At 48.6% G+C, this 25,000-nt stretch overlaps 2 protein-coding genes and 1 long non-coding RNA gene across 5 annotated transcripts; 2 read left to right on the top strand and 1 right to left on the bottom strand.

Annotated features, from left to right (window-relative positions):
* Positions 1–422: 422 nt before the first annotated feature.
* Positions 423–4,088, top strand: Tff1 (trefoil factor 1). Of its 2 annotated transcripts, none has more exons than XM_006524030.3 (3): positions 423–556; positions 2,676–2,828; positions 3,893–4,088. In XM_006524030.3, the coding sequence occupies exons 1-3, from the start codon at positions 463–465 to the stop codon at positions 3,904–3,906; spliced, it is 261 nt and encodes an 86-aa protein (XP_006524093.1). In that variant the 5' UTR covers positions 423–462; the 3' UTR covers positions 3,907–4,088. The 2 variants fall into 2 exon arrangements, with proteins under 2 accessions (XP_006524093.1, NP_033388.1); NM_009362.2 differs by having other exon boundaries at positions 430–556; positions 3,890–4,087.
* Gm15318 (predicted gene 15318) lies at positions 2,431–12,731 on the bottom strand. 2 transcript variants are annotated; one of them, NR_110503.1, is made up of 6 exons: positions 12,511–12,731; positions 11,816–11,852; positions 11,431–11,612; positions 6,405–6,472; positions 3,995–4,062; positions 2,431–3,411 (listed from the first exon to the last, which is right to left on the bottom strand). It is a non-coding gene; the product is annotated as a predicted gene 15318 (long non-coding RNA). The 2 variants fall into 2 exon arrangements; NR_110502.1 differs by lacking the exon at positions 11,816–11,852 and adding an exon at positions 9,804–9,935 and having other exon boundaries at positions 6,396–6,472.
* An 8,469-nt stretch (positions 12,732–21,200) lies between these two features.
* On the top strand, positions 21,201–24,421 carry Tff2 (trefoil factor 2 (spasmolytic protein 1)). Its single transcript, NM_009363.3, has 4 exons — positions 21,201–21,313; positions 22,220–22,369; positions 23,135–23,281; positions 24,261–24,421. Exons 1-4 carry the CDS (start codon positions 21,235–21,237, stop codon positions 24,272–24,274), a joined length of 390 nt encoding a protein of 129 aa, NP_033389.2. The 5' UTR covers positions 21,201–21,234; the 3' UTR covers positions 24,275–24,421.
* The last annotated feature ends 579 nt before the right edge of the window (positions 24,422–25,000 follow it).

The raw sequence follows: 25,000 nt of genomic DNA, 5'->3' as shown, positions 1-25,000 counted from the left end.
CCACACACTTCCCACCACCGGGTAACCCAGATCCTCCAAGTCGATGACATTATACACTTTGGAAGCATAGGGCCTGCAAATGGGGGCTCACCAGCTTCAGATCACTCGCTGAACACTGCTGATGCAACAGGCCCTGTCTGTGGTCTCTCGCTATGAATCAGCTCTGTCTGAGCAGGCAGTGTAAGCCCAGCTGGAGGGTTTTTCTAATACCACTCGGGACTGGATGAAGGTCATGTCAAGGGAGGTACTCAGGTTGCCTAGTGTATCTTACGAGAGGGACTAGCCTTCCCTATCAGTGCACTCTCAGCCTGTGACTGCATCTCAGAAACACCTTGTAATCTTACCCAGCATGGACCCTCCTTTGGCAAATGCTCGCTCACTCTAAGCAAATAGACCGGTGGTATAAAGTCAAGAACGTGGTGCAAGCTCATCCATCACTCGTGGTCTTCCCGTGAAGCTGCCATGGAGCACAAGGTGATCTGTGTCCTCGCTGTGGTCCTCATGCTGGCCTTCGGCAGCCTTGCCCAGGCCCAGGCCCAGGCCCAGGCCCAGGAAGGTAAGACAAGACCTCTTGTTTCCCACTGACCATGGCTGACAGACGCTGGGTCCCAGAGCCTATTGTGATCGGGTACTTAGTTCTAGCCTTTCCCTATGCAGCCAATGGTCTGGGCTCTTGAAGGCTGTTACCATTTACAAGAACACAAGAACTGGGATAGATGGAGCAGCGGGCAGGGCCCTAGGACCTATGAGGATGCAGGGAGAATGAAGCTTCTTCAGCTGGGCTCCCCTTTGTTGATGTGAACTGATCTTATACTGATCTTAGAGCCTCATCTCCAAACGTGACTTTCAGCCCACCGCTCCCGGGCAGGCAGCCCTGCCCAAGTACTTGTGCTGGGACTGGGCCTTCAAGAGATCCTTCCAGATCCTGGGCCCTTGGACCCTTAGGATGCACCCAGGTCTGGGAGCCAAACCCCTCCTGGACCCCTGTGTTATCTCCCTAGCCTTCATCCCTCCTTGGAGTGGAAGGCCATGTGACCTAGGACCTTTGCCGGTAGGATGGGGACAGCTTCTGCCCTCGTGGGTATCAGTGGCTTGTGGCAGCGGCTGTGTGTAAGCTGAGCTTTGCCCGGCTGTGAAGAGCTTCGTTCTCAGACACAGTGCTAAGGAAGAGGGAACAGGGAAGTTTCCAGGCTGAGGAGCATTAGAGAAGAGTGAAGAATGCTCTGCTTACCCTTTTCCAGCATCACTGATGTCCCTTGAGTGGGAGGAGGTAGTTGGGAGAGTGGGGAGGAGAAAGGGACCTTATAACTGCCTAGGCCCCTCTGCACCAGTCTGTGACAGAGGACAAGGAGCCAGCCAGGGGACTCTGAGGGAGAAGTAAATGGCTTTGGAGTAGAAGGTGAAGGGAGGGGGGTGCATTCAACAGCTGCTCCGTGCTCTCTCCAGGCCCCCACCCATACCCCAGTACCAGCCACCATGCTTTCCTCTGCCCCATTTCCTGGACCAGGGCTCAACACCTGTTTCTGGGTCACATGGTGACCTTGTTTCCATAGAGGTCTATCTGTAGATACGTAGACATATCCTATAGGATATGGTGGCTGCCTGCACCTCTCCTGAAGGGAGCTTGCTTTCAGTAACTTCCTCAGATGACCACACAGGTGCAGGCAGGACAGCCATCTTTAAGTCCTGCTGGGAAAGGGAGCTGGAAGCCACAGGGGAACAGCAACATCCCTTCTTCTTCTGGCTACTGATTCTCCACGGCCTAAAGGGCTCCTTGTGACCCCTTATTGTCCTGTGCTGTGGCCAGTGCTCATCTTAGCTTTATATTAGAGGCCAGCACCCCCGCCCCACAGGTCACCAGCAAGTAGATGACAGGTCCCGATCTTATCTTGAAAGATAAGAGTCCGTTCTTCAAGAATGTTTCAGGAGATCCTCACGCTAGGAAAGAGTCCTAGAGGCAACCCCTGATGAATGCCCCCAGGCTTCTGGACCCTGATACGTTCTTGGGACACCTACTGTAAATGCTCAGCCTTCTCTACAGGGACCTTTCCCCTCCCTTTCAGTCTTGACGTCCTCAGCCCATCTCGAGGGCTCCCGCCAGCCCCAAGCATAAGCCCCACACATTGGGATGGTTGTACTGTGTGGCTCACGTCCTTCATGGGTCTGTTAGCCTCTGAATTCAGGTGCAGGGGTGGAGTCAAGCCTGAAGGTCTGGCAAGGTGTTGCCTTTTCGTTGGCTGGCTGTCATATTGGAAACAAAGATACATCCTCAGATGTATCCTGCTCACCAGCTTCCCGGAAGAAAAGGAAGGGGGATGTAAGACCTCTGTTTTCGCCTCCCTATTCTGTCACTGGGCACAGTGTCCTTGGCTTTTGCCAAGTCAGTACCTCCACCTAGCCAGCACACATATTGCTCAGTAAGTACTTATTAGGTGAGCAGAGTTTACTGAGTGCAGAAGTACAACAATGAGCAAACAGTACATCACCTAACAAATGCAGCTGAGGAAGCGGTGGCCCTGGAACTGTCCCAGCGCCAGGCTTGCCGCATCTACAGATGAGGACTGTATCCCCTTGCATATTCAAACCTGGCTTCCCCACAGGCGGCGTCCTGTTTCCTCATAGAAGGAAGCAGTGTGACAGCCCATGACTCACCCTGCTTTTTGTCCTCACTTTAGAAACATGTATCATGGCCCCCCGGGAGAGGATAAATTGTGGCTTCCCCGGTGTCACCGCCCAGCAGTGCACGGAGAGAGGTTGCTGTTTTGATGACAGTGTCCGGGGATTCCCGTGGTGCTTCCACCCCATGGCCATCGAGAACACTCAAGAAGGTACAGTCATCTCTCAGCACAGTAGGGGATAAGGAGTTAGTAGGGAGAATGGCATGAGACTGTGGGGCCAGTCCGTATCTCTGGTTGGTCTTTCCCTGTCCCTGGATTCCTGTGACATAGCTGAATCCAGGTCTTGGGGGGTGAAGGGTCAAGGCTAAAAGTCTGGCAAAGAAAGGGCTCATTTTTGCTTGGCCATTCCTTGGGAATGCTCACTGGAGCAGTGAGGGGTTGGCAAAGGAAATGTCAAGGCAGCCTCTCTGTGTGCAGTGTGTACGTGGTTGTGGTTGTGTGCATGCTTGATGTGTGGAGGCCAGATGTCAACACCATGTCTCATCACTCAGGAGCCACTCTTTTTTTGAGTCACCCACCAGGATGAATAGATAGGCTGGCTGGCCAGCAAATTTCAAGAGGCCCTCCTGCCTTCATCTCCACAGTACAGCTTCTTGTGTGGAGCCGGGGACTGAACACAGGTCCTCTAAGCTTGCAAGGCGGGCACTTTGCCAACGGAGCCATTCCCTCAGTCCTGAGTTTGCACTTTGCAAACAATGTTCCCATTGCTGCTTTGAGTCAAAGCTTCCCACAACTGTTTGTGAAAGAGAAAGACAACACTTATTCTCATGAGTACCCTTGTTGTATGAAACACCAAAAGACCACCAAGGAGCCAATTCCAATGCTATCTCACTTGGGTCCTTATTCAAGCTCAAGCTTGGGCCACACCACCATCAGTGACACAGCAGGACAGGAGGGTGAAGCCCCGAGCCCAGTTGCAGGCAAGCATTTATAGAGGCAAGCAAACAAGCAGAGGGTGTCCAGCCTAGCACACATCTGATGGGGGAGGCTATTATGGAATTTGATGCCCTTTAAAAGAATTAGCTGGTGCTGGGAACCAAACCATAAACTTCACTTCTGCTTTCTTCCTGGTCAGTAGTTATTAGGGAGTGACTCAGAAACTAGTGCTAGGTGCAGGCTTGTTGGTTAACTTAGGTCACCTTCTCTAAGATGGAGCCTGAACCCAAGATGGAGTTTGTCTGGTCTCTCACCCTTTGTTCTTCTCTCTTTAGAAGAATGTCCCTTCTAAGGTCCATCCTGAGAGAACTGGCTACATCAAGACTTGGCACCCTCCACCTGGGCACTGGAGCCACCTGGCCCACCTGCTACATACACACCTATTCTGTGGCTGGATCTGGCTGGTGACACAGTTCAACCCCTCAGACTTTTAGTCCTCGAATTCGGCCTGAGAATTAAAAGAGATGAATGTTATTCTGTGTTCGTCATTCTTTAAATAAATAAATAAATATATATATATATACACACACACACATATATATACACACACATATAATATATATATATACACACACACACACATACATACACACACACACACACACATATGCCATTTTCTTTTCTCTGATAGTCAAGGGGCACTGTTGTTTTGTTTACAGACTCCTTGTCATGGATCAGCCATTAACGGGAGCTGTCCAGCGGGGTGGGGGATGGGAGTGGGTAGCTGTGAGGGTGATATATCCTATAGCTGATGTAGTTCGGTTGTTATCATTGATGTTGAGAGCAAGGACAGAGACACCCAGGGGAGGACGGATTGACCAAGAGCTGAGATCGATCTTCCAGTGATGCTAGGGTTATTGTCAACGTGAGGACCATTAAAGACACAATGAAAAGCAGAAAAAAGGAGATCCATTTAATGTGGGCACACTGGTAAGGGAACAAGGAGGTCCAATGGTCCTCCATTCCATTCCCGCTCCACTTTTGGGGTCCTGTCATGAAGTTTAAGTTTAAATACAGGACAAGAAGTATGCACAGCTAAGCAGTCTGGTCAATGCATGGTTCTATCCATCGCCTTGTCTCAGCTCCAGTCTCTCCGGCAAGCGGTAAAGCTCTTCCATGGAGGCAAGTTACTCCCTCTGCTGAGACTATGCTTCTGGCTCTCCTTCCCCGACATGTGATCCCCGGGGGACTTATAACTTCTTGGGGTGTATGTCTCAATCTGATAACCAAATGAAAGGATACAGTTGTCCCTTTGTAACACCTTCACTCCTGCCAGGACAGCCCCACTAATGCCTTTACTGCTCCTAACAGAAATCTGCTTAGGATTCAAGCCCACACGTGTCTGAATGAGTTCCTAATAAAAAGATGGTGTGTGCGGTCATGCATTAAACTGACCTGAGGCAAATAGAACTGGAAAATAGAATGAAAGCCAAGAAGACAGAGGTTCAAAGTCTCCTCTTCATCTTAATTCTAACACAGCCCAAATAAAGGGACACAGAGTGGTCTTCAGCTGCCGCCACCACTGCTAGCCACACTAGGTGAGGAATATCATTCAGGCAGGAATCACAGGTGCCACTGCTCTAAGAGCTTTCATGAGGTGAAGAAAGGGGTTTCTTGGGGCCAGCCAGCCCTGCTAGAGGGAGCTCAACTAAGCAGGCATCTGGATCCCTCTTGCCATATGAACCCTAGGTGCTTATATGTGTGGTTCTCAGCAGGAAGAAGGGAGGCTTGGACCCTTGGGCCCCTCTCTTTCTGTGTTAGTCAGACTTGAGGATGAGGCATGGAGAAATGAGAGCAGCCGGGAGATGATCCCTCATAAAGAAAAGCACTTGGGACAGACAGAGCCTGTTCCCCATTACAAGCAGAGCTCATGGATCCTAGCAGTTGACGTCATTGTGCTCTGTAATTTCATATTCTGTGCCATGCGTGTGCTATAAGGGTCAGAGGGATACCCCTTACCTCTGTAGTGTGATACCTCTTACCTCTCCAATATGTCTGGAGACTACCCGATCATACAGACTATGTTAGTTATTTATCTCATTGCCTTAAGAAAATACCCATGAAAAAGCCACTTAAGGAAGGAGATGTCTGCTTTGGTTCACAGTTGCAGGGACACAATTCATCATTGTGGGGAAAGCACAGGGGTGGCAGCCTGAGGGGTCACATTGTGGCTACAGTCAGGAAGCAGAGAAAGCTGTCTGTGGCTTCCCCCACCCCCAACTTTCTTCTTTTTATACAGTCCAGGACCAGCCTGGAGAATTAGAATTTATTGCTGCTAAGAACCACTGTGACCAAGGCAACTCTTATAAGGGACAGCATTTAAATGAGGCTGGCTTACAGGTTCAGAGGATCAGTCTGTTATCATCGTGGCAGGAAGTATGGCCCCACACAGGCTGACATGGTACTGCAGGAGCCAAGAGTTCTACATCTTGATCTGAAGGCAGCCAGGAGAAGACAGGCTCTTCTGCACTTGGCAGAGCTTGAGCAGGAGGAGCCCTCAAAGCCCTCCTACACAGTGACACACTTCTTCCAACAAGGCCACGCCTACTTCAACAAGGCCATGCCTACTCCAAGAAGGCCACACCTCCAAATAATGCCACTTCCAAATAATGGGTCAAGCATATTCAAACCACCACAGTAATTCTTCCCCACATCTAGAAACTTCTTCATGGGCCTGCTCAGAGATTTGTTTCCGTGATGACTCTAAATCCCGTCAAGTTAACAATTACTTTTTTAAAAATTGCTGTATGAATAAGGCAATTTATAGAAGGAAAATTTTACCGGGCTTACACTTCCAGAGGGATGAGTCCATCAGAGCAGGGAGGCACAGGCTCAAGCTGCAGGCATGGTGTCAGGAGCTCCCATCATGCAAGGAAAAAACAGGGAGAGCAAACTGGAGACATACTTCATCCACCAAGGCTGCACCCACATCCTAAGCCTCCCCAAAGGCCAACACTACCAAGTTCAAATACTCCCAAGGAGGAACATTCTCAGCCAACCTACCACAGCTCCTGCTGTTGGTGAGAGGTGAACTGGGTTTGGTGGGATCCCATAAGCCTCAGGTTGAGAATCATCTACACAGCTTCCTCAGGCCGCAGTCTTGGGACCAAGATCAGAGGGTCTGCATCGTGCCCCTATGTCCCACATTTGGCCAAGCCACACATGAAGTGACAGCCCCAGTGTCCTCTGGGATCTGAATAGCAGGTATGCCTTGTGCTATCTTCTAGCAGTTTCTCAGTGGCAAGAAGTGGGTTCTCCATGAATTCCTGGTACTCAGCTCCCATGCTTTTGCAGGAAATGTTAAAAACCTGCCAGCTCTCCACGGGGCCAGGCCACACCCCCGAGCTACTGCAGCTGCCAGCAACTCTCTCCAGCTAGCCTCCACAGCATCTGGCTTGCTCGTTCCGGGAGCCGCTAGTTCCCTCACCACCATCAGCTCTGTCCCACATTCTAGTAACCAAATGGAACTGCCAACCTCGTGGTTGCATATCACAATACCCAGTAATCCGGTATAATCAAGACTCTTAAAGCTTAATTGATCAATCAGATTTATGTATCAATAATATCACAGTTTACAAGATGCCTATACAGTAATTTCAGAGCCAATTGATAATGACAAAAGCTTTATCCCAATTGATCTAACCTCACGATGATACCACAACTACTTGTGGCTGGTAGACGCCACTGCGGGATCACATCTGCAACCATCTTCCTTCTCTTCCTACTTGTCTCAGGAACTCTTAGCTCCGCCTCCCTTTCCCTGTCCAATCACAGACCTCCTCTGTACTGATGTAATTGGACAGGGAAAATCCTGCAACACCACACCTCCCTCTTTTCTCACAGAGCTTTCACTCATGGAGAAGGAGGAAACGTACTCCCTTTCCAAACCCTCCCAGCCAGAGGTGGGTCTCATCCAAGGGGGCATCCGCATGAAGGCTATGGGGAAGAAACTTAGGAATCGTTCTTCTGGGTGATTGAAGAGTGAGTGCCCTCTGGCTTCCTGGACAGCCCCCCAAAGGTTGGCCTTTGGCTGCGATGATATAAAGGTGTTATGTGCTGCAAGCAGCAATTCTCTGATAATGAAGAAGAGCCCAGAGCTAGAGCCCAGACACCCCTGAGCTGCTGACTTGACCTCCCCACCCCCCATTCCCATCCCAGACTTGGTGTTAAGTAAAGCCAAGTTTTTCTAGAGCATAAACCACAGCATGTTGGGAATTCTACTGGAATTCAGCATCTTCCTTCATAGTTTGATGAAACCGTGGTCCAGTTCTGGTTATCGGCAAGGGCACCCCCTGAGGTGAATAGATTTGTCCAGTAACATGGCCAGTGAACCTGGCAGATCAAGGTAGATAGATGGGATTTTTTGTTTGGTTTTAGTTTGGGGGGCACAGGGTTTCTCTGTGTAGCCCTGGCTGGCTCTGTAGACCAGGCTGGCCCTAAACTCAGAGACCCACCTGCTCCTGCCTCTCGAGTGCTGGGATTGAAATGGCAAGTGCCACTGCCACAAGACCAGTGGGTCACTTTGCTTCCTACGCTCAACCATCACAAAGGGTCTGGTTTGATGGTACACATGTGTGGAGAATGGGTGTGGTGAATGAGTGTGGAGAATGGGTGTGGTGAAGGAGTGTGGAGAATGAGTGTGGAGAATGGGTGTGCTGGAGCCTTTGGGGGTTTCCTCCAGATAGTTGAGCCTGTGCAGAAAAGGAAGCTGAAGCTGAAGATGATCACTCCTCCAAAGAGCACAATCACACAGCAAGCTGAGCAGCTGATGGCCTTGGACATGGATTCCTTAGGATGCTACCCGCTCGCTAGATGCAGACCTTCATCTGGAGAACTGGAATGCTCTGGCTGCATCCTGCTTATCTGATCTGCCTGCTCGTGGGGATCTGTGGTGAGTGGGGTCCTCCTTCCATGACTGAGGAGAGGCTCCCCACTGGAAAAAAACAGTGCGTGGACTTTGTTTTGTCTTTCCCATTCCATTTACAAACAGCACTCACTGATGCCGCGAATACTGCACTGCAGGCCAGTATCCTGTCTGAGGGATGAATATATGCCCGATAGCCTTTTAAATCTAGTACAAGCCATGAATAATATAAATGTTTTTTCCCTTTTTCTAAATGATTTTGTGTGTGTGTGTACACACTTGATAGCTTTTTAAATTTAGTGCAAGCCACAAACAGTATAAACATTTTTTTCTAAATTGTGTGTGTCATATCAAGGTTTTTTTCTTTTACTAAATTGTGTGTGTGTGTGTGTGTGTGTGTATGTACATACCTGATAGCTTTTTAAATTTAGTGCAAGCCATGAACAATATAAACACTCTCTTTTCTAAATTGTGTGTGTGTGTGTGTGTGTGTGTGTGTGTGTGTGTGTGTGTACGTGTGCATGCATGTGTGTGACTTGTATATAGGGGCCTGAGGAGGTAGCCAGAATAACAGGCAGTTATGAACTCTCTCCTATGGGTCCTGGGAATTGGATTTGGATCTTCTGTAAGAGCAGCAAACATTCTTTATTGCCCACCCAGCTTTCCAGCCCCACCTTATTTTCTTTAACCCATATAGAATCCTAGGGTGCTCTGTGTTTGTGCATATTACCAGCATAAATATACACAAAGCCCCGAGAATGGTTGTTATTCTAAAATTCCATCGCAGCAAAACTGCTCTTTGGGCTCATTGTCTTGTCGGAGGAGTATGAATTAGCTCTTCTTGCAGCAGGAATAACTTCCACCCTGCCAAGACCACTGCTGTGCTGTCTGTATAATTAAAGTACACTGTCCCACCTCCCATACATTTAAAAGAAAATCATGATTACAGTCATTCTTTCAAACATTGTGACTCTCAGTTTTCTAAAGGCAGAGTTCCGTTGGCGTGTTCAGGGGCACACCCCTAAGTGGCTTGGCTGTGTACACAGGCCACCTCCTCAGGGATGCCGAAACAGGGTTCTGATTTTGAACAGCAATTAGTACCATGGGCACTGTTTAAGCTATTAACGATGAAAGCTAATAGTGTGTTGTGCAATTGCCACGTCACTCAGTCATTAATCTCTGCAGTTGGATCGATCTGAGGGCCCACCCATCCTTTGTGGACAGAGCTCTGCCCTGTACTCGTGGCCCCTCAGCCTTTTTGGCTTCTATTCCCTACTTTTCGAGAAACTCAAGGATTACGTATCAGAACTAGGGAGTGAGCTTACCATCTATCAGCGAGTGAAGAAGTCTCAGAATCTGGGACTTTAAAAACCAAGATCTGTTCAAAATAAACGCCATCAACAGGTGCTGGTCAAAGGAGCCCCGTGGTGGAATGAGCTCAGACATGGACACTAGATCTTAAACAAAGGCCAAAAACTTATTTAGTTTTCTTAACATCTTTGTTAGCACAGTCACATATGGGAAACTGCTTATGGCGTGGGGAATAGTTTTGTGATTAAATCAAGTTGGAAACAACACAATGAACGAGGAGTCACTGTCCCCAATGCAGGCAGCTTGAAGGCACTGGGCTTGGGCTTCAGTTTGTGGCTCTGGGGCAGGGAGGACAAACTCAGGCCACACCAACCCAACCTGGTGGTTCAAACCAGCAATCACAGCTATTCAGGAGGCCGAAGCAGGAGGATCATGAGTTCAAGGCTATCCTAGGAAACTTACTGACTTGCAGCCTTTTGGCCCTAATCATCAAAAATTGGCTGTTCTTTGAGACTGGTTAACTGTCCTATAAACAGAAAGTCCATAGAACTGAAGATGCACCCGGTGTAGAGAGTAGACATACCCAGAGGCAAGAGACTCTAAGACATGTTGCTTGTGGATGGCAAGGGAGTTGGTAATCTCTAAGCTGTGCCATATGACAAGGAGAGGGAAGGACACCAAGACAGAAATGATGGAGAGGGATGGGCCTAGTGGTCCAGGTCAGTAGTTACTGCTGCTCTGGAAGCTGAGGCAGGAGGATCATGAACCCAAGTCTCGCATGAACTATGGAGTATCAATGCCAGACCAAGCAATTTGTTGAGAACTTGTCTCAAAATAAAGCATAAAATGTAGGCTAAGCGTAGGATCAGTGGTAGGCTGCTTGCTTAGTACATGGATGGCCCTAGATTCAACCCCCAGCACCAAGGAGTTGGGGAAAGAAGTAAAGAGGGAAGAGGGAAGAAGGGAAGGAGGGAAGGGAGAAGGGAGGAAGGGAGGGAAGGCAAGAAGGAGAGAGAGAGAGAGAAATGGAAAGAGCCACAGTTCTGCCTTGCCTGTGGCAACCTCACACCTGGGGTTCACTGGGGTGGAGTAAGGGCTACACATATTCCACCTAAGATGCAGAGTAGAAACCCCATGCTCTGTGGCTCCTGGTGATGACCAGGTGTCCTTACTCTCAAGGCAGAGGTGAGTTGAGAGCCAGGCTCCTGCTACAACTTGAGCCACTAACTTAAGTCTCCACTCTGGCACTTGAGACCATAACCCTGGGGCAGGGAAGGACCCTGAGCATTTCATAGCTAATGGTCTGGTGTTCCTTTTCAGGCACTTTGGCTCCAGAAGAGAGATAGATGCTAACCTCTTCTTCCCCTGGTGCTACATCACACTGTGTGGATTGTGCCTCCCCTTGTCCTATGAATCCTTCTGGTGCAGACCAATGGATCCAGATAATACCCCATACAATCCTGGGCTTCTTCTATTCAGTGTCCAATCAAGGGCCAGAGCAGGAACTAGTGCTCAAGTCAAGTTGTGGCTTTGGACCATATTTGCAGGGTCATTTATAACACTGGAGACTGATAATGCTAACTTAAGAAAACATCCTTGACTTGGTGGAGGTGGAGAGGGGCCATGTGTTGAACTACTTACTTCTTAGGAGCCTGGCAGGAAGCATAAGCGAAGGAGGAAGACAGCAACCCAGCAGGCAAGCGCCAGCCGTTGAGTATCCTGGAAGGTTTGACAGCCATCAGGCAGATTGTGGCCAGGAAGGAAGGGGACACGTGGTTTGTTTTAACGTCTTTTCTCGGTGCTTGATGCCAAGCTGGACTTTTCTGCGCAGCAAACAGATTCAGTTAGGTAAAGCTGTTACATTCTATGCATGTGTTGGGAGGGGTACGGACCTCATCTGAGTTAGCAGAGAGCTTGCAAGGGCACACCTGAACCCTCTCATGTGGTAAATCCATTCACTCTGAGAAGGGTCAATATGTTAAGCTACTTGCAAGCCTACAAGTCAGGGAGTTGGTGTCTATGTTACCTGAGTCTCTTGAGCACTGGCAGAAGCCTGGCCGTACCTGAGATAGAGAAAAGGGTTTGATACTCACTGTGAAACAAGCAGCAAAAATAGCATGACTCTTGGTTTCAGGACCCTTACTTGGTCCTGAAACCACCTCCCTATAATGACAAGACAGGCTCAGAGTACTCCCCACTCCCCCCAGCCCCCCACCCCCATGTATAACGCATTGTGTTAATGTAAGGAGCCCTGCCCATAGGGGTCCTTTGCTCTGGGAGAGACATCTTATCTCCCTCCCAAGGTTATCTACTCCACAAACATCCTTGAAGATAGTCCAAAGATAGGACTGTACAGCTCTCCGGAGAGGGAGGGACCCCTTCCTAGAGTTACAGGGATTGTCAAACACCTTTCATCTAAAGGTACGACTGAGAACAGCAAGTTTGTGACTCACACAAGGATGATAGTGGCTTATGCTCGCGTATGTAAACACACACACACACACACACACACACACACACCCCACACACGAGGAGGCGCTCAGCCTAGTGTGAATGAGATCCAGGCTTTGCAGTAAGGTGTGACGGCCAGTGTTTCTATAGAGGAACTGGATCAATGTCTTGAAGCAGTTCTGTGGGTGGACAGTGGGCTGGAGACACACAGCTGGCTACACCTGGGTCAGCAGGGACAGGTGACTGATCCTCCGAGGAGATGTGCCTTACCTGTGAGCAGGAGGAAGAGGAACATGTGTCTGGGTCACTCAAAGCTTCCAAATCCAACCGGGATTCATGGAATCCTTCAGCACGGAGCACTGGTTTTAGGACTTAAGCCCTGGGGAAGGGGAGGACGCTTCATATACAAGGCCTGGGTCTGTGAGCCAAAGAAACCCTGCCTGCTTTAAACTGATTTTACCGGGTGCATTGTTGCTGCAACCGTGCAAATCATTAACATACTGGCCTGAAGCCATAGGAATAAAGGTCCTGAACAGCAAGGGGTCAAATGAGAGGACCAGAAAAAAGACACAGGTGACAGCTGGGGCCAGGAGGCCTTGCCTAACCTGATGATGAGGCATGCCAAGCAAGTTAATTAGTAAGAACAGCATCACATATAAACTATTGGTAAGGGGAGGGGGGTGGCCAAGGTTAGCCGAGAGCTAATGTAGGCAAAGACAACACAGGATACCCCCAGACACAGCTGCCTTGGGACTGACAACCACAACCCAAGGGGAAGAGTTGGGTCCCCCTGAAGCTGCAACCTTGACTCTTCTGAGAAGTTGGCTGCAGCTATCGACTGGCCTAGTCCACTCCTACTCATGGACACAGGACACAGACACAGAACTAAAATTCCCTTTGTCCTTTCACTAGGGTCTCTGAGGAAGCCTTGGGTCAGTCTGGCTCCCCACCATATACAAGCCAAATGAGAAACTGTAGGATTCGATTAAGCTGTATGTTGAAAGCTATCAGGAGTCTAGCAGGTAGCTGAGCCAATCCAGCTGGAGGGATAGAAGGGCTCAGAGGGGCAATAGGGAGAAACTCCAGCCTGGATTCCCCTGTGACGTTCCTTGGAGGACAGATTTTCAAACAGCAACTTCTGAACATCTAAAGACAATTCTAAGGGATGTTTTCCCGGGGTGAAGTGCTCTGACTTGGCCCAGCCCTTTAAATATGTGGTTCTATTGTTTCAGGTTTCCAGCACTTGAGAAAAATGTCAGCCATTTACTTGATAGTTTCTCAGCCAGTTTAGGAATTTCTTTTTTCTTTTTTTCCTTCTCTCTCCAGCCCTGCTCGCTCCAGCCCAAAGATTTATTTATTTATTATATGTAAGTACACTGTAGCTGTCCTCAGACACCCCAGAAGAGGGCGTCAGATCTCATTACAGATGGTTGTGAGCCACCATGTGGTTGCTGAGATTTGAACTCAGGACCCCTGGAAGAACAGTCATTACTCTTAACCACTGAGCCATCTCTCCAGCCCTTTAGAAATTTTCTTCTTCTTTTTTTTTTTCAAATTATATATAATACAGTTTCTTTTTTTTTAATTAGGTATTTTCCTCATTTACATTTCCAATGCTATCCCAAAAGTCCCCCATACCCTCTCCTCCACTCCCCTACCCACCCACTCCCACTTCTTGGCCCTGGCATTCCCCTGTGCTGAGGCATATAAAGTTTGCATGACCAATGGGCCTCTCTTTCCACTGATGGCTGACTAGGCCATCTTCTGATACATATGCAGCTAGAGACACAAGCTCTGGGGGGTACTGGTTAGTTCATATTGTTGTTCCACCTATAGAGTTGCAGATCCCTTTAGCTCCTTGGGTATTTTCTCTAGCTCCTCCATTGGGAGCCCTGTGATCCATCCATTAGCTGACTGTGAGCATCCACTTCTGTGTTTGCTAGGCCCCGGCATAGTCTCACAAGAGACAGCTATATCAGGGTCCTTTCAGCAAACTCTTGCTAATGTATGCAATGGTGTCAGAGTTTGGAGGCTGATTATGGGATGGATCCCCGGATATGGCAGTCTCTAGATGGTCCATCCTTTTGTCTCAGCTCCAAACTTTGTCTCTGTTACTCCTTCCATGGGTGTTTTGTTCCCAGTTCTAAGAAGGGGCAAAGTGTCCACACTTTGGTCTTCATTCTTCTTGAGTTTCATGTGTTTCACAAATTGTATCTTATATCTTGGGTATTCTAAGTTTCTGGGCTAATATCCACTTCTCAGTGAGTACATATCATGTGAGCTCTTTTGTGATTGGGTTACCTCACCCAGGATGATGCCGTCCAGGTCCATCCATTTGCCTAGAAATTTCATAAATTTATTCTTTTTAATAGCTGAGTAGTACTCCATTGTGTAAATGTACCACATTTTCTGTATCCATTCCTCTGTTGAGGGGCATCTGGAATTTTCTTAATCAATGTTTTCTGGCATGGTGATAGTCTGTCTTCCTTCCTTCTTCCTTCCTTCCTTTCTTCCTTCCTTCCTTCCTTCCTTCCTTCCTTCCTTCCTTCCTCTCTCTCTCTCTCTCTCTCTCTCTCTCTCTCTCTCTCTTTCTTTCTCTCTCTCTTTCTCTCTCTCTCTCTTTCTTTCTTTTTCTTTCTTTCTTTTTAAAGTTTATCTTCCTTACAGTTACTTGAGTTTCTGGGATTTATGTCTTTATACCTCCTGTCAAGTTTATTAAAAAGCTGACCAATATTTCTCCAAATAGTCATAAACAAGATTTTTCTCTTCCCTCCCACCAGTGCTCTGGTTATGTGACACTGATATTATCTCAGAAGCCACAGAAATCCTGAGGTTTCTCCAGCCCTTTACTCTTGGTGGCTTAAATGGTTAGCACCACACTGGCTTCGAGTAAACCAGCCGCTTCTACTATATCCATTGTCTAAAACTATACAACAAATTAGTCCATTTCAGATGCACTTTTTTCATTTCTAGAATTTCCATTTTCACGTTTCTCATCCCTTTCCTTGCTGGGGATCTATTTATGATTGGCATTTCCTGGTCTGGTTTTCCCTTTCTGAATTTGTTTCTATCCACCAGCCTTTCTAAAGGTTGTTAGATGTTTTTCTTGCTTTGTTATAGGTACAGTAGATTTTGGTTTTTGTGTTACACATTGTCATGGTTTGAGTCTGAAATGCTCACACACCCCAATCCCCCAACCCCTGCACAGGCTCAAATGTTTGGACACTTAATCAACAACTGGTTTTGGAAGTTGTAGAACATATAAGGAATAATGCCTACATGGCAGTGGTAGGCTCCTGGGAGAGGCTATGAGGCAATACCACCTTTTACTCTGGTCCGACCCCCCTGGTTCCTGATCTGGATGCCACACTGCTGTGCCTGCCTTCTTTGTTATCGTGGACTGTGAAATCTTTCTCAAACTGTGAGCCAAAATGAAAATTTACTCCCCGGAATTGCTTCTGTCAATATTTTATCACTGCAGGAGGAAAATTAACTAATACAAAAGACTTAGTATAGAGAGATGTGTTGTGATTAAACCTGCCCGTGGGTCCTAGCCTTGGTCACTTGTCTGGGAACCATGTAGAGGAATTTGTAGATGAGGTTAGACAAATCCTAGAATACCACATGCAGAAATTAATGGGAAGTCCTGTCTGAAGTTCAGAACCCCAGTGTATAGACAGAAATGATGGCAGCGAAGACATGAGGAGAAACCTGACTTGGAACCAAACTAGAGGCCATTTGTGTTCAATTCTGCCAAGGAATTTGGGCACCTTCTGCCCATGCTCAAAACAACCAAATGAATCAGAATACGAAAGCATGGACTAATTTTCTTTGGTGCAGGAAATTTCAAGACAAGATAACATTCAGGCTGTGGCATGGCTGCTACTTGCTGCATTTACCCAAACATACAGTGAGCATCCAGAGCAAAAAGCAAAGCAAAAAGATCCGAACAATGTGAAGTTTGGGAAGGGAAGGAACGGAATCATTATTTAAAGTTGTATGCGAAGCAAGGCTGTGGGGAGCATCTCATTGAGGAGGAGTTTAGTGCTGCCCCCCAAAAGAGCCCTCCCAGCTCTGCAATGGAACAATAGAAACGCTGACCAAAGTGGCAGGCAGAATCCCACCCTTCAGATGCTATAGAATATAAAATTGAAAACTCATTTGAAAGATTTCCATTAGAAAGAAGAGTCGCCATAAAGAGAGGAGTTGACAGAAGAGACATAAGAGCCTGGGGACATTTGGAGTTAGACTGAATGCTCAAACAGAGCCACACAGGAAACAGTCTGGAAGGTTCCCCTATACAGGCACTGGGGGGCCAGGGTAGCAGGGGTCCAAGGGACTTGATCTGGCAGCAGATAAACCACTTGGTGACTGCTTTTATTAAAGTACCGCATGTAAGAGTCAGGGGACTGTGGTCACTCGCTCTGTGTTTCTAGAGAAAAGCCAGTGAGACTGGGCAAGAGTCCTTGAAGTGAGCCCCCAGGGGGCTCGTGAGTGAACTAGTAAAGAGAATCGTAAGTTGCAGTGGAGATGTTAGTGATGTGGGATGTCTGCGGAGGAACACTGCAGGCAGTGAGCGGAGCTGGCCGAAAGAGAGCCTGTGAGTGCTTTAAGTGGCAGGGCTATTAAAGGGGCTGCCCAAGCCTGTTAGAACCCCATTGATGACACCATGTGCCTTTGGTGCCAGGCATTATTGTTAGGGTTTTTTTTTTTTTTTGACCAAATTTTCTTTACTATCACTCCCCCGCCCCCACTTTAGAACGGAAGTGTTGCATCTGTAGCATCGCAGATGACAAGTATATAATGTTTTAATTTTTCAGAGGTTCACACTACAGATTGCCCTGGAGTCTCAGTAGATGCTTTGGATGTTTAGACAGTGTTGAGACCCCTAAGAGCCTGGGGACATTTGGAGTTAGACTGAATGCATTTGACATTATGTGATGGCCATGGGCCTATGGGAGGCCAGACATGGAATGTTGTGGCTTACGTCTGGAATGTCCTTCACGAGCTCAGATCATTGTTTTGGGAAGCACAGAGCCTTTGAGACATGTGACCTAGCTGGCAGAGGTGGGCTGTTAGGGGCAGGCCTTGCAAATTGAGCACCTTTCTAATTCTGTCCTGAGCTCTCAGATCACCATGTGAGGAGTTCTGCCCACATTCCCACCATGATGGAGCCATGCTGCCAGTTCTGCCTTGCTATGATGGAGTGACATATTTCTAAAGCTCTGAGCCAAAAGAAACGTCCCACTTAAAAAATATTAATTTGAAAAAATATGCATCTAGGACCCACACAAAAGAATAACTCTTCCTTCTTTTTTTTTGAAAAGATTTAAAAAATAAATTTATTTATTTAATGTATATGAGTACACTGTCCAACCTTCAGACATACCAGATGATCCCATTATAGATGGTTGTGAGTCACCATGTGGTTGGTAGGAATTGAACTCAGGACCTCTGGAAATGCAGTCAGTACTCTTAACCGCTGAGCCATCTCTCCAGCCCTTTAGGAATTTTCTTTCTTAAGTTGCTTTTATGGGCATTTTGTCACAACCATGAGAAAAATAACCAACACACACAGCACACCGTTGCCGTGTTATGTGCCTGCGGTTTTTGTTACTTTCCTTAGAAAAGCATTGAGTTTTGCTTCATCAGGCTGAACCTCGGTTGACCTTGGTCCCCTCACTTCTAAGATCCCAGGGTGTGATTCTATGTAGAGATGGAATAGTATGCGGCTGACTAAGGTAAAGCTGGGTCGGTTGTCTGTCTGATGGCGCCCTTATAAGAGATGCCAGGAATCCACAGCCAGCCCCATCAGGTCACAGGAAGAGGATGCCTTCTTCCTGCTGAGGAGGGGCCTTAGGAGAAACCTGCCCCTGCTGATACCTTGATCTAAAGCTGTCAGCCTCCTGAAGCTGGAGAAGACACACACCTGCTATCAAAGCCAGGTCTGCAGTCCTTTGTCCTGGCAACCATAGCATGGTAATTTGGGGCAGCTAATTTACTTGCAAAATGGCTTGATTCTCTCAAGACCTGCTTTGAAATTCAGCTAGATTGGGCCTGGGGCACCTCCACTCTTGGGCCAGTTAGCCTGTTCCTGTGGTGTGCCTCTGCGTCTGTCTGTAACCCATCCTTGGGTTCCTCGTAGTCTCCTTCCTCAGGCAGGGTAGAGTCCACCCTCTTAGAACCACTACAAAACCGGGAGTGTCCGGCTGCCTCCTACCTCGGGTTCAGAGCATGGGGGAGCTCGGTCCTCTAAGCCTTATGCTGCTGCTTCCACGCATGCTCAGCCCGCTGAGCATCCCTTCCTTCCTCAATATCCGATTTGTCTGGCCTTCAGGTCAAGGCAGTGAAGGATTTGACTAAGAACTCAAGGAACTCACATTTATGGTCTGCGGCTTCGTTTTCTTCCTTCTCCCACCCAGCTACCCTGGTTCTGGGCCTGGTTCTTGTTTCTCTACTCTGCCTTCTTTCCCTCTTCTGGATTCCTGTCATTTGACAGGGCTTTAGAGTCCCCTACAGGAGAGGGTGGTCTGGACCGTTTTTTTCTGTGTGCTCCGAGAAAGACTGGCTAGTACCTGAGGAATTCCAGTTTGCCTGAATAGATAAACACCATCTCCCCCAAGGTGTGCAGGGAGACTGGGGTGGGGCTGGAGGTGGGAGTGGAGAGAAGACATGAGAAAAATCACACCACGAAGTCACGGCTGGTCTGAGAGCATGCGCAGAAGCAGCAGCGCGAGGCTTGCACATGCAAGCCCTGGAGGAGGCAGCGGGGTGCTCCTGGTGTTGTAGTGGGGGGGGTGGTGATGTGAGCCCCCTGGAAGTCGGGCTGGAGGAGAAGAGGCACAGACAAGGAGAGCTGAGCTGCTGTGGAGTCGAGGGTTAGGATTTAAGGAAGCAGCTGCTGTGGTAGCCACAGAGAAAGTGCTAGAAGCGAGAGTGTACTGAACGGGAAAGAAGCCCGTGTTTTGTCCGTGGAGAGTTCAGGTTCTGAGAGAGAGAGAGAGAGAGAGAGAGAGAGAGAGAGAGAGAGAGAGAGAGAAGGGGAAGTTCCTAGAGTCCAGGAGAAGATACAGAAGATACAGAGCCCGGCAGCCATCAGTCTGCATGTGACCTGCCTGGGGTTCAGAAGCCGTTTATGCCTGTACCAAGATTTGGGCCAATGACCTTGGGACTGAGTCCTTGTCATCAGAGACGGGTCAGTGGACCCCAGTGAGGCAGGTGCAATAGACGTGGCACAGTGCAGAGTCTGTATCCACAGCACCCATAAGTTTTCCTATAAAGTGGAAACTGTAGCTGTGGGGTTCTCCTGAGCCTCTGTGATTGGCCCACAGCCTGGTCCCACAGATATGGCTGTCTATTGTTGTGCAGTACCCTTGACTTTATATGGAATGGGGCGGGGGTGCAGTGCTCATAATATGGATAGCCTGTTCATCAGGACACAGGCTTGTACAGGGGGAAGGGATAATGCTCAAAGGAAAGATAAATGTCTCTTCAGGGGACAGGTGGCTTTGGCGGAACCCCTGATGGGGCAGGGGAACTTGGGTTGGGATGTGGGCCAGAGAGGAGGGAGGAATGAGGATGTTCAAGAAAATGGGTTCTTGGCAAGTCTTATCATCTTGATGGCTGTCCTAGTTGACTGCCCCTTGCTATGATAACCAAAAGGAACCTGGATAGAAAAGCAATTATTTATCCAATACATCCCTATCAGTCAGTCATTGAGGGAAGTCAGACAGGACCACCAAGCAGGAACCTGGAGGCAGGAACCAGGAGGCAGGAACTGAAGCAGAGACCATGGAGAAATGCTGCTTACTGGCTTCCCCCCACCCACCCCCCATGGCTTACTCAGTCTGCTTTCCATCTCTTGCCAGATGACCCTGGCTTGTGTCAAGTTGACACCAAAACAGCACAGCAACAACAACAACAAAGATACGTAATAAACACAGAGATAAAGAACCGCTGGGATGTGCCACAGAGAAATAGAGCCCTGCTGGGTTTGCAAGGATCCAGGTGAGGTTTTGAGGATTTAGGTCTGCTCTTTAGAGCCTGGGATGGGGCCAAGGCTTTTAAATTCTGTATCCGAGTCATGGACTCTGTAGCCTATCTCCCACAGCTGGGCAGACTCCTTCAGCCCCAAAGGACACACACACACACACACACACACAGTCCCTCTCCTTCTCTCCTCTGACATTTCTGTTCTGAGTTGTCCTGATCCCCTGGGTTCTGTCCTCGGTGTCCATTTTACAAATCCCCTCTCCGGGGCATTTCATGGGTGGGCATCTCAGTCCTAGGCACTGTGTGAGGGAAGTGAAGTATCCCCACGGGGCAAAGAGTGTCCAGCTTCAGGGATGAAGAAAGCTGCCTGCCCCATGACGGCTCCCTTAGGCCCTGGCGGCTGGTCTCTGTGTACAACAGTCCTTGGGGCTGGCAGGGAGCCAGGTGAAGTAGGGTGTGCCTTGCATCAGGAATGCAGACTGGGTCCCCTGGAGATGCTCCCCCTCCCCTGGGAGGCTCCTGGATATAATGACCTTCTCTCTCTGTGCTCTTTGTTTCTCCATAGCGTCATTCACTTCAAATATTTAAAAAACAAAACAAAACAAACAAACAAGAAACAAAAAAAGAAAACAAACAAAAAACAAAACCTAAGAAGTCTCTACAGTAGGCACAAACCTTACCCAGAGTAACACCACGAGGCTAATCCCTTCCTGGGTGTGACCCTGTGGGTGCCCTATTCCAGTTGCATACGTGGCCCATTCCCCTTTCAGTAACCTGGCACGACCCAGCCTGACCCAGCCCATGTCCGGAGGGGTTTTTCCCACCTCCTCTGGGCCTCCACTTGGAGCCATGTCAGCTTTTCTGCACAAAGAACCTAGGAGGCTTGGGGCCACGAGTAAGGGACAGTTATCAGGGCCATTGAGCAAACAAACAGGAGCCAATAAAATGCCAGCTGGTGGGAACTGGGCATTCTGCAGGCTGCCCAGGTCCAGTGGAGCAGACATGCGACCTCGAGGTGCCCCCCTGCTGGCAGTGGTCCTGGTTTTGGGACTGCATGCTCTGGTAGAGGGCGAGAAACCTTGTAAGTAAAAGTCCGTGGAGACCCAGCAGGTGAAAGGTAGGATCTGAGCCCCCTTGAGTGATGGGCTGTAGTTCATCTAGGACCTGGACTAGGTGGGTTTTTTCTCTATGTTCCCTCAAAGGACAAAGGCAGGGTGACAGATTGCAAGGAGCTAGACAGCACCCTGCTGTCTGGGTGCTGCTGTGGGAAGCTCACCCAGAATCTCTTATTCAGAAGGGCTATGTCTACAGGTGTCAGCCTGGTTAGGAGGACAGGAGGGCCTGCTGTCTTGGGCCTATCTTGTGACCTTGACTTCTGCATAGGTTCATAGAGTCACCCTCTTTACAGAAGGTTTGTGTCGCCTTCTTCCTTCCCTTCCCTTCTCTCTCTTTACCTCTTCCTTCCTTCCTTCCTTCCTTCCTTTCTTTCTTTCTTTCTTTCTTTCTTTCTTTCTTTCTTTCTTTCTTTCTTTCTTTTCTTCCTTCCTTCCTTTCTTTCTTCCTCTCTTCTTTCTTTCTTTCTTTCTTTCTTTCTTTCTTCCTCTCTTTCTTTCTTTCTTTCTTTCTTTCTTTCTTTCTTTCTTTCTTCCTCTCTTTCTTTCTTTCTTTCTTTCTTTCTTTCTTTCTTTCTTTCCTTCTTTCCTTCCTTCCTTCTTTCTTTGTTTCTTTCTTCCTTCCTTCCTTCCTTCCTTCCTTCCCTCTTTCTTTGTTTCTTTCTTTCTTTCTTTCACAAATGAAATGGTTTCAATAAAAGCCTCCCCTGGTTTCCCCAGGAGGAAGCCAGATAGCTTTAACATGGGCAAAATAAGACCTCATGTCACCCCTTGGGCAATGAGATTCTGCAAGTGTCCTAAGCTCCCAGGGCAGGTTGGAAGAAGCATCTAGCATGCTGGGCAGGGATGACCATGATGGCTCGCTCTATCCACAGCCCCCTGTCGGTGCTCCAGGCTGACACCCCACAACAGAAAGAACTGTGGCTTCCCGGGCATCACCAGTGAGCAGTGCTTTGATCTTGGATGCTGCTTTGACTCTAGCGTCGCTGGGGTCCCTTGGTGTTTCCACCCACTTCCAAACCAAGGTAAACTTTGGAGAGCCAGGTCCTTCTGCCAGCTGTCGGCTTAGGACCTGGCCCTGGGCAAGGTCTACAGCAGGTGCTTGGAAGCCTAGCTGAGCTAGAGCTAGCCCAGGTTAACACGAAGGAAGCCTTAAATGCCTCTTCTATACCCTTACCCCCTCCCCGATCCCCATCCCATACCCTAAATCTACCATTGGCCTGTACATAAAAATGTAACTTCCAAAGCAGCTTGGGAAGGGGGCGTGGAGGCATCAGATATGATGGGTTTCAAGCCAGGGCAAACTGTGAATACAGTACGCACAAGAATGCCAGCTGTGTGTGAGTTCACCGCAGGCATGGGCTTTGCCACTGGGGCACTCGTGGTAGGGAATATCCTCCCAAATGACCAGCATGCTCTGAAGAAAAACCAGGTAGGTTAGTGGCTGCGTCCAGGGTCCCTTTCGATATCAATGTCTTCAAGCTTCTGGGCGTGGTACAGTGGGCTGCTCTTATTTCACAGAGCTCAATGCTGAGTCCAGAGAAGGTAACGTGGTTTTCCCGAGGCCCCAGTTCTGCAAAAGTTCTGTGATCACCTCCCAACATTAGTGCCCTCCTGTGGGGAGGACAACCAGTCCTTGGGCATTACTCTCCTGAGAGACGCCACCCCCAAGGAGCTCCTTGGGACACTCAGAGCCTGCAAATTCAGTGTCCCTAAGAAGGCAGACCTTGTAGCCCTCAGTGAGTGTCCAGCCTGACAAAGCCTTGGATGTTGCTCTTCCTCACAACCAGAATCGGAGCAGTGTGTCATGGAAGTGTCAGCTCGCAAGAATTGTGGGTACCCGGGCATCAGTCCCGAGGACTGTGCCAGTCGAAACTGCTGCTTTTCCAACCTGATCTTTGAAGTGCCCTGGTGTTTCTTCCCACAGTCTGTGGAAGGTAATGGTTGTCGGTGGGGCCTGCCTGGAACCTGGCAAGAGCCATTCCCACCCACACTCACCTGCTGAGGGTCCCTCCTGTGTGTGTGTGTGTCTGTGTCTGAGTGTGTACCTGTGTGTCTATATCCGTATGTGTACCTGTATGTGTACATGACTACTGTTCCTGTGTACCTGTGTGTATGTATCTGTATGTATACCTCTGTGTGTGCGTACTCTGTGTATCGTATCTCTGTGTGTGTGCGCCTCCGTGTGTGTACACCTCTGAGTGTGTATGTATTTGTATGTGTACTTGTACATGTGCGTGTGTACTGTGTGTACTTGTGTGTATGTACCAGTGTGTGCCTCTGTGTGTGTATGTGCGTGCCTGCATGTGGAGGTACTCTGCAGAGTTTGGGTGCTTCCCTTAGTCCTTCTCCCCCATAGTTTTTGAGACAGGGTCTCTCACTGAATGCAGAGTTTACCGATTGGCTAGGCTGGCTGGCTAGTGAGCTCTGCTCCAACCTGTTCCCCAAACTAGTGGGGTTTTTGTTTTGTTTGTTTTGTTTTTGTTTTGTTTGCTTGTTTTCTGGAGCTGAGGACTGAACCCAGGGCCTTGTGCTTGCTAGGCAAGCACTCTACCACGGAGCTAAATCCTGAACCCCAGCACTAGTGTTAAAGATATGCCCACAACACCTGTCTTTTTATGTAGGATCTGGGGATCTGAACTCGGACCCTCGGGCTTGTACAACAGGTGCTTTACTCATTGAGCCACACCCTCCCCTGCCTTGGCCTGCTCTCAGGGGTTTGTTCTATGGCCACCCACACTGGTCAGCAGGCTCCCTTGGGGAATCTCTAACGGTTTGGGGAGAACAGGCCCCATCGTTCCTGTCCCACTCTGTCCTTGTTCAGAACCTGTCTATGATGGGGCAGCCACACTTCTGAGCGCAGGCACTCATGCCTCCTTGGCGTCCTGACCAACCACCTTGCTTTTGCATCTCCAGATTGTCACTACTGAGAGTTGCTACTGCCGAGCCACCCGTTCCCTGGGAGCTGCAAGCCAGAAGAAAGTTTCAACCAGACTTCATCAATCTCTGGGGTTTCTAAAACCATCTTGACCCTTAGCAGTGGCTAGACACAGCATTTTCCAAGTAAAGAAAAGTTGAAAAACCTGGCAATTTTTATTTTGGTTTCCTTGAGGCAGATGTACAATGGCGGTGTGTACACACCGATCGTACGCGAATGTGTGCGTGTTTTCGGGAGTGTGTTTGTGTGTGTGTGTGTGTGCACCTAGGTGTGAATACATGGAGTGTACACAGGTATATACACAGGTATGCGAATGCATGCATGTGCATGTGTGTGTGTAAGTATGTGAATATGTGCGCGTGTATGAACACATCAGAGTGCACATGTGCATATATAAGCAACAGTGCATATAGCACTCTTCCATCCCTCTGAGAGCCTCAAGCCACTAGTTACTTCTGGGCCACTCCAGCAACAACAGTGTTCTGCCTATGTGAACTTCAGAATCTACCATCTCTATGAGACCACACACTCAGTTCTCTTTAGAGAGCACAATGGACTCCGACCTCAGACCCTATAGGATAACGCATGACTGCTGATCACAGTTCCTCAGGTCTTTCTGGTTTATCAACTGCCCTGCAGGCTACCCACTTGTGATGTGGGTCCCTGGCCACTGGTTGCCTTCTCTTCTTGATGTGAACAGGAACAGTGGGGATCTGGG

This window comes from Mus musculus, chromosome 17, assembly GCF_000001635.26.
Source record: "Mus musculus strain C57BL/6J chromosome 17, GRCm38.p6 C57BL/6J".
NCBI classification, from domain to species: domain Eukaryota; kingdom Metazoa; phylum Chordata; class Mammalia; order Rodentia; family Muridae; genus Mus; species Mus musculus.
The sequence above is the reverse complement of the archived record's forward strand: the minus strand, read 5'-3'. Positions and strand labels throughout refer to the sequence as shown.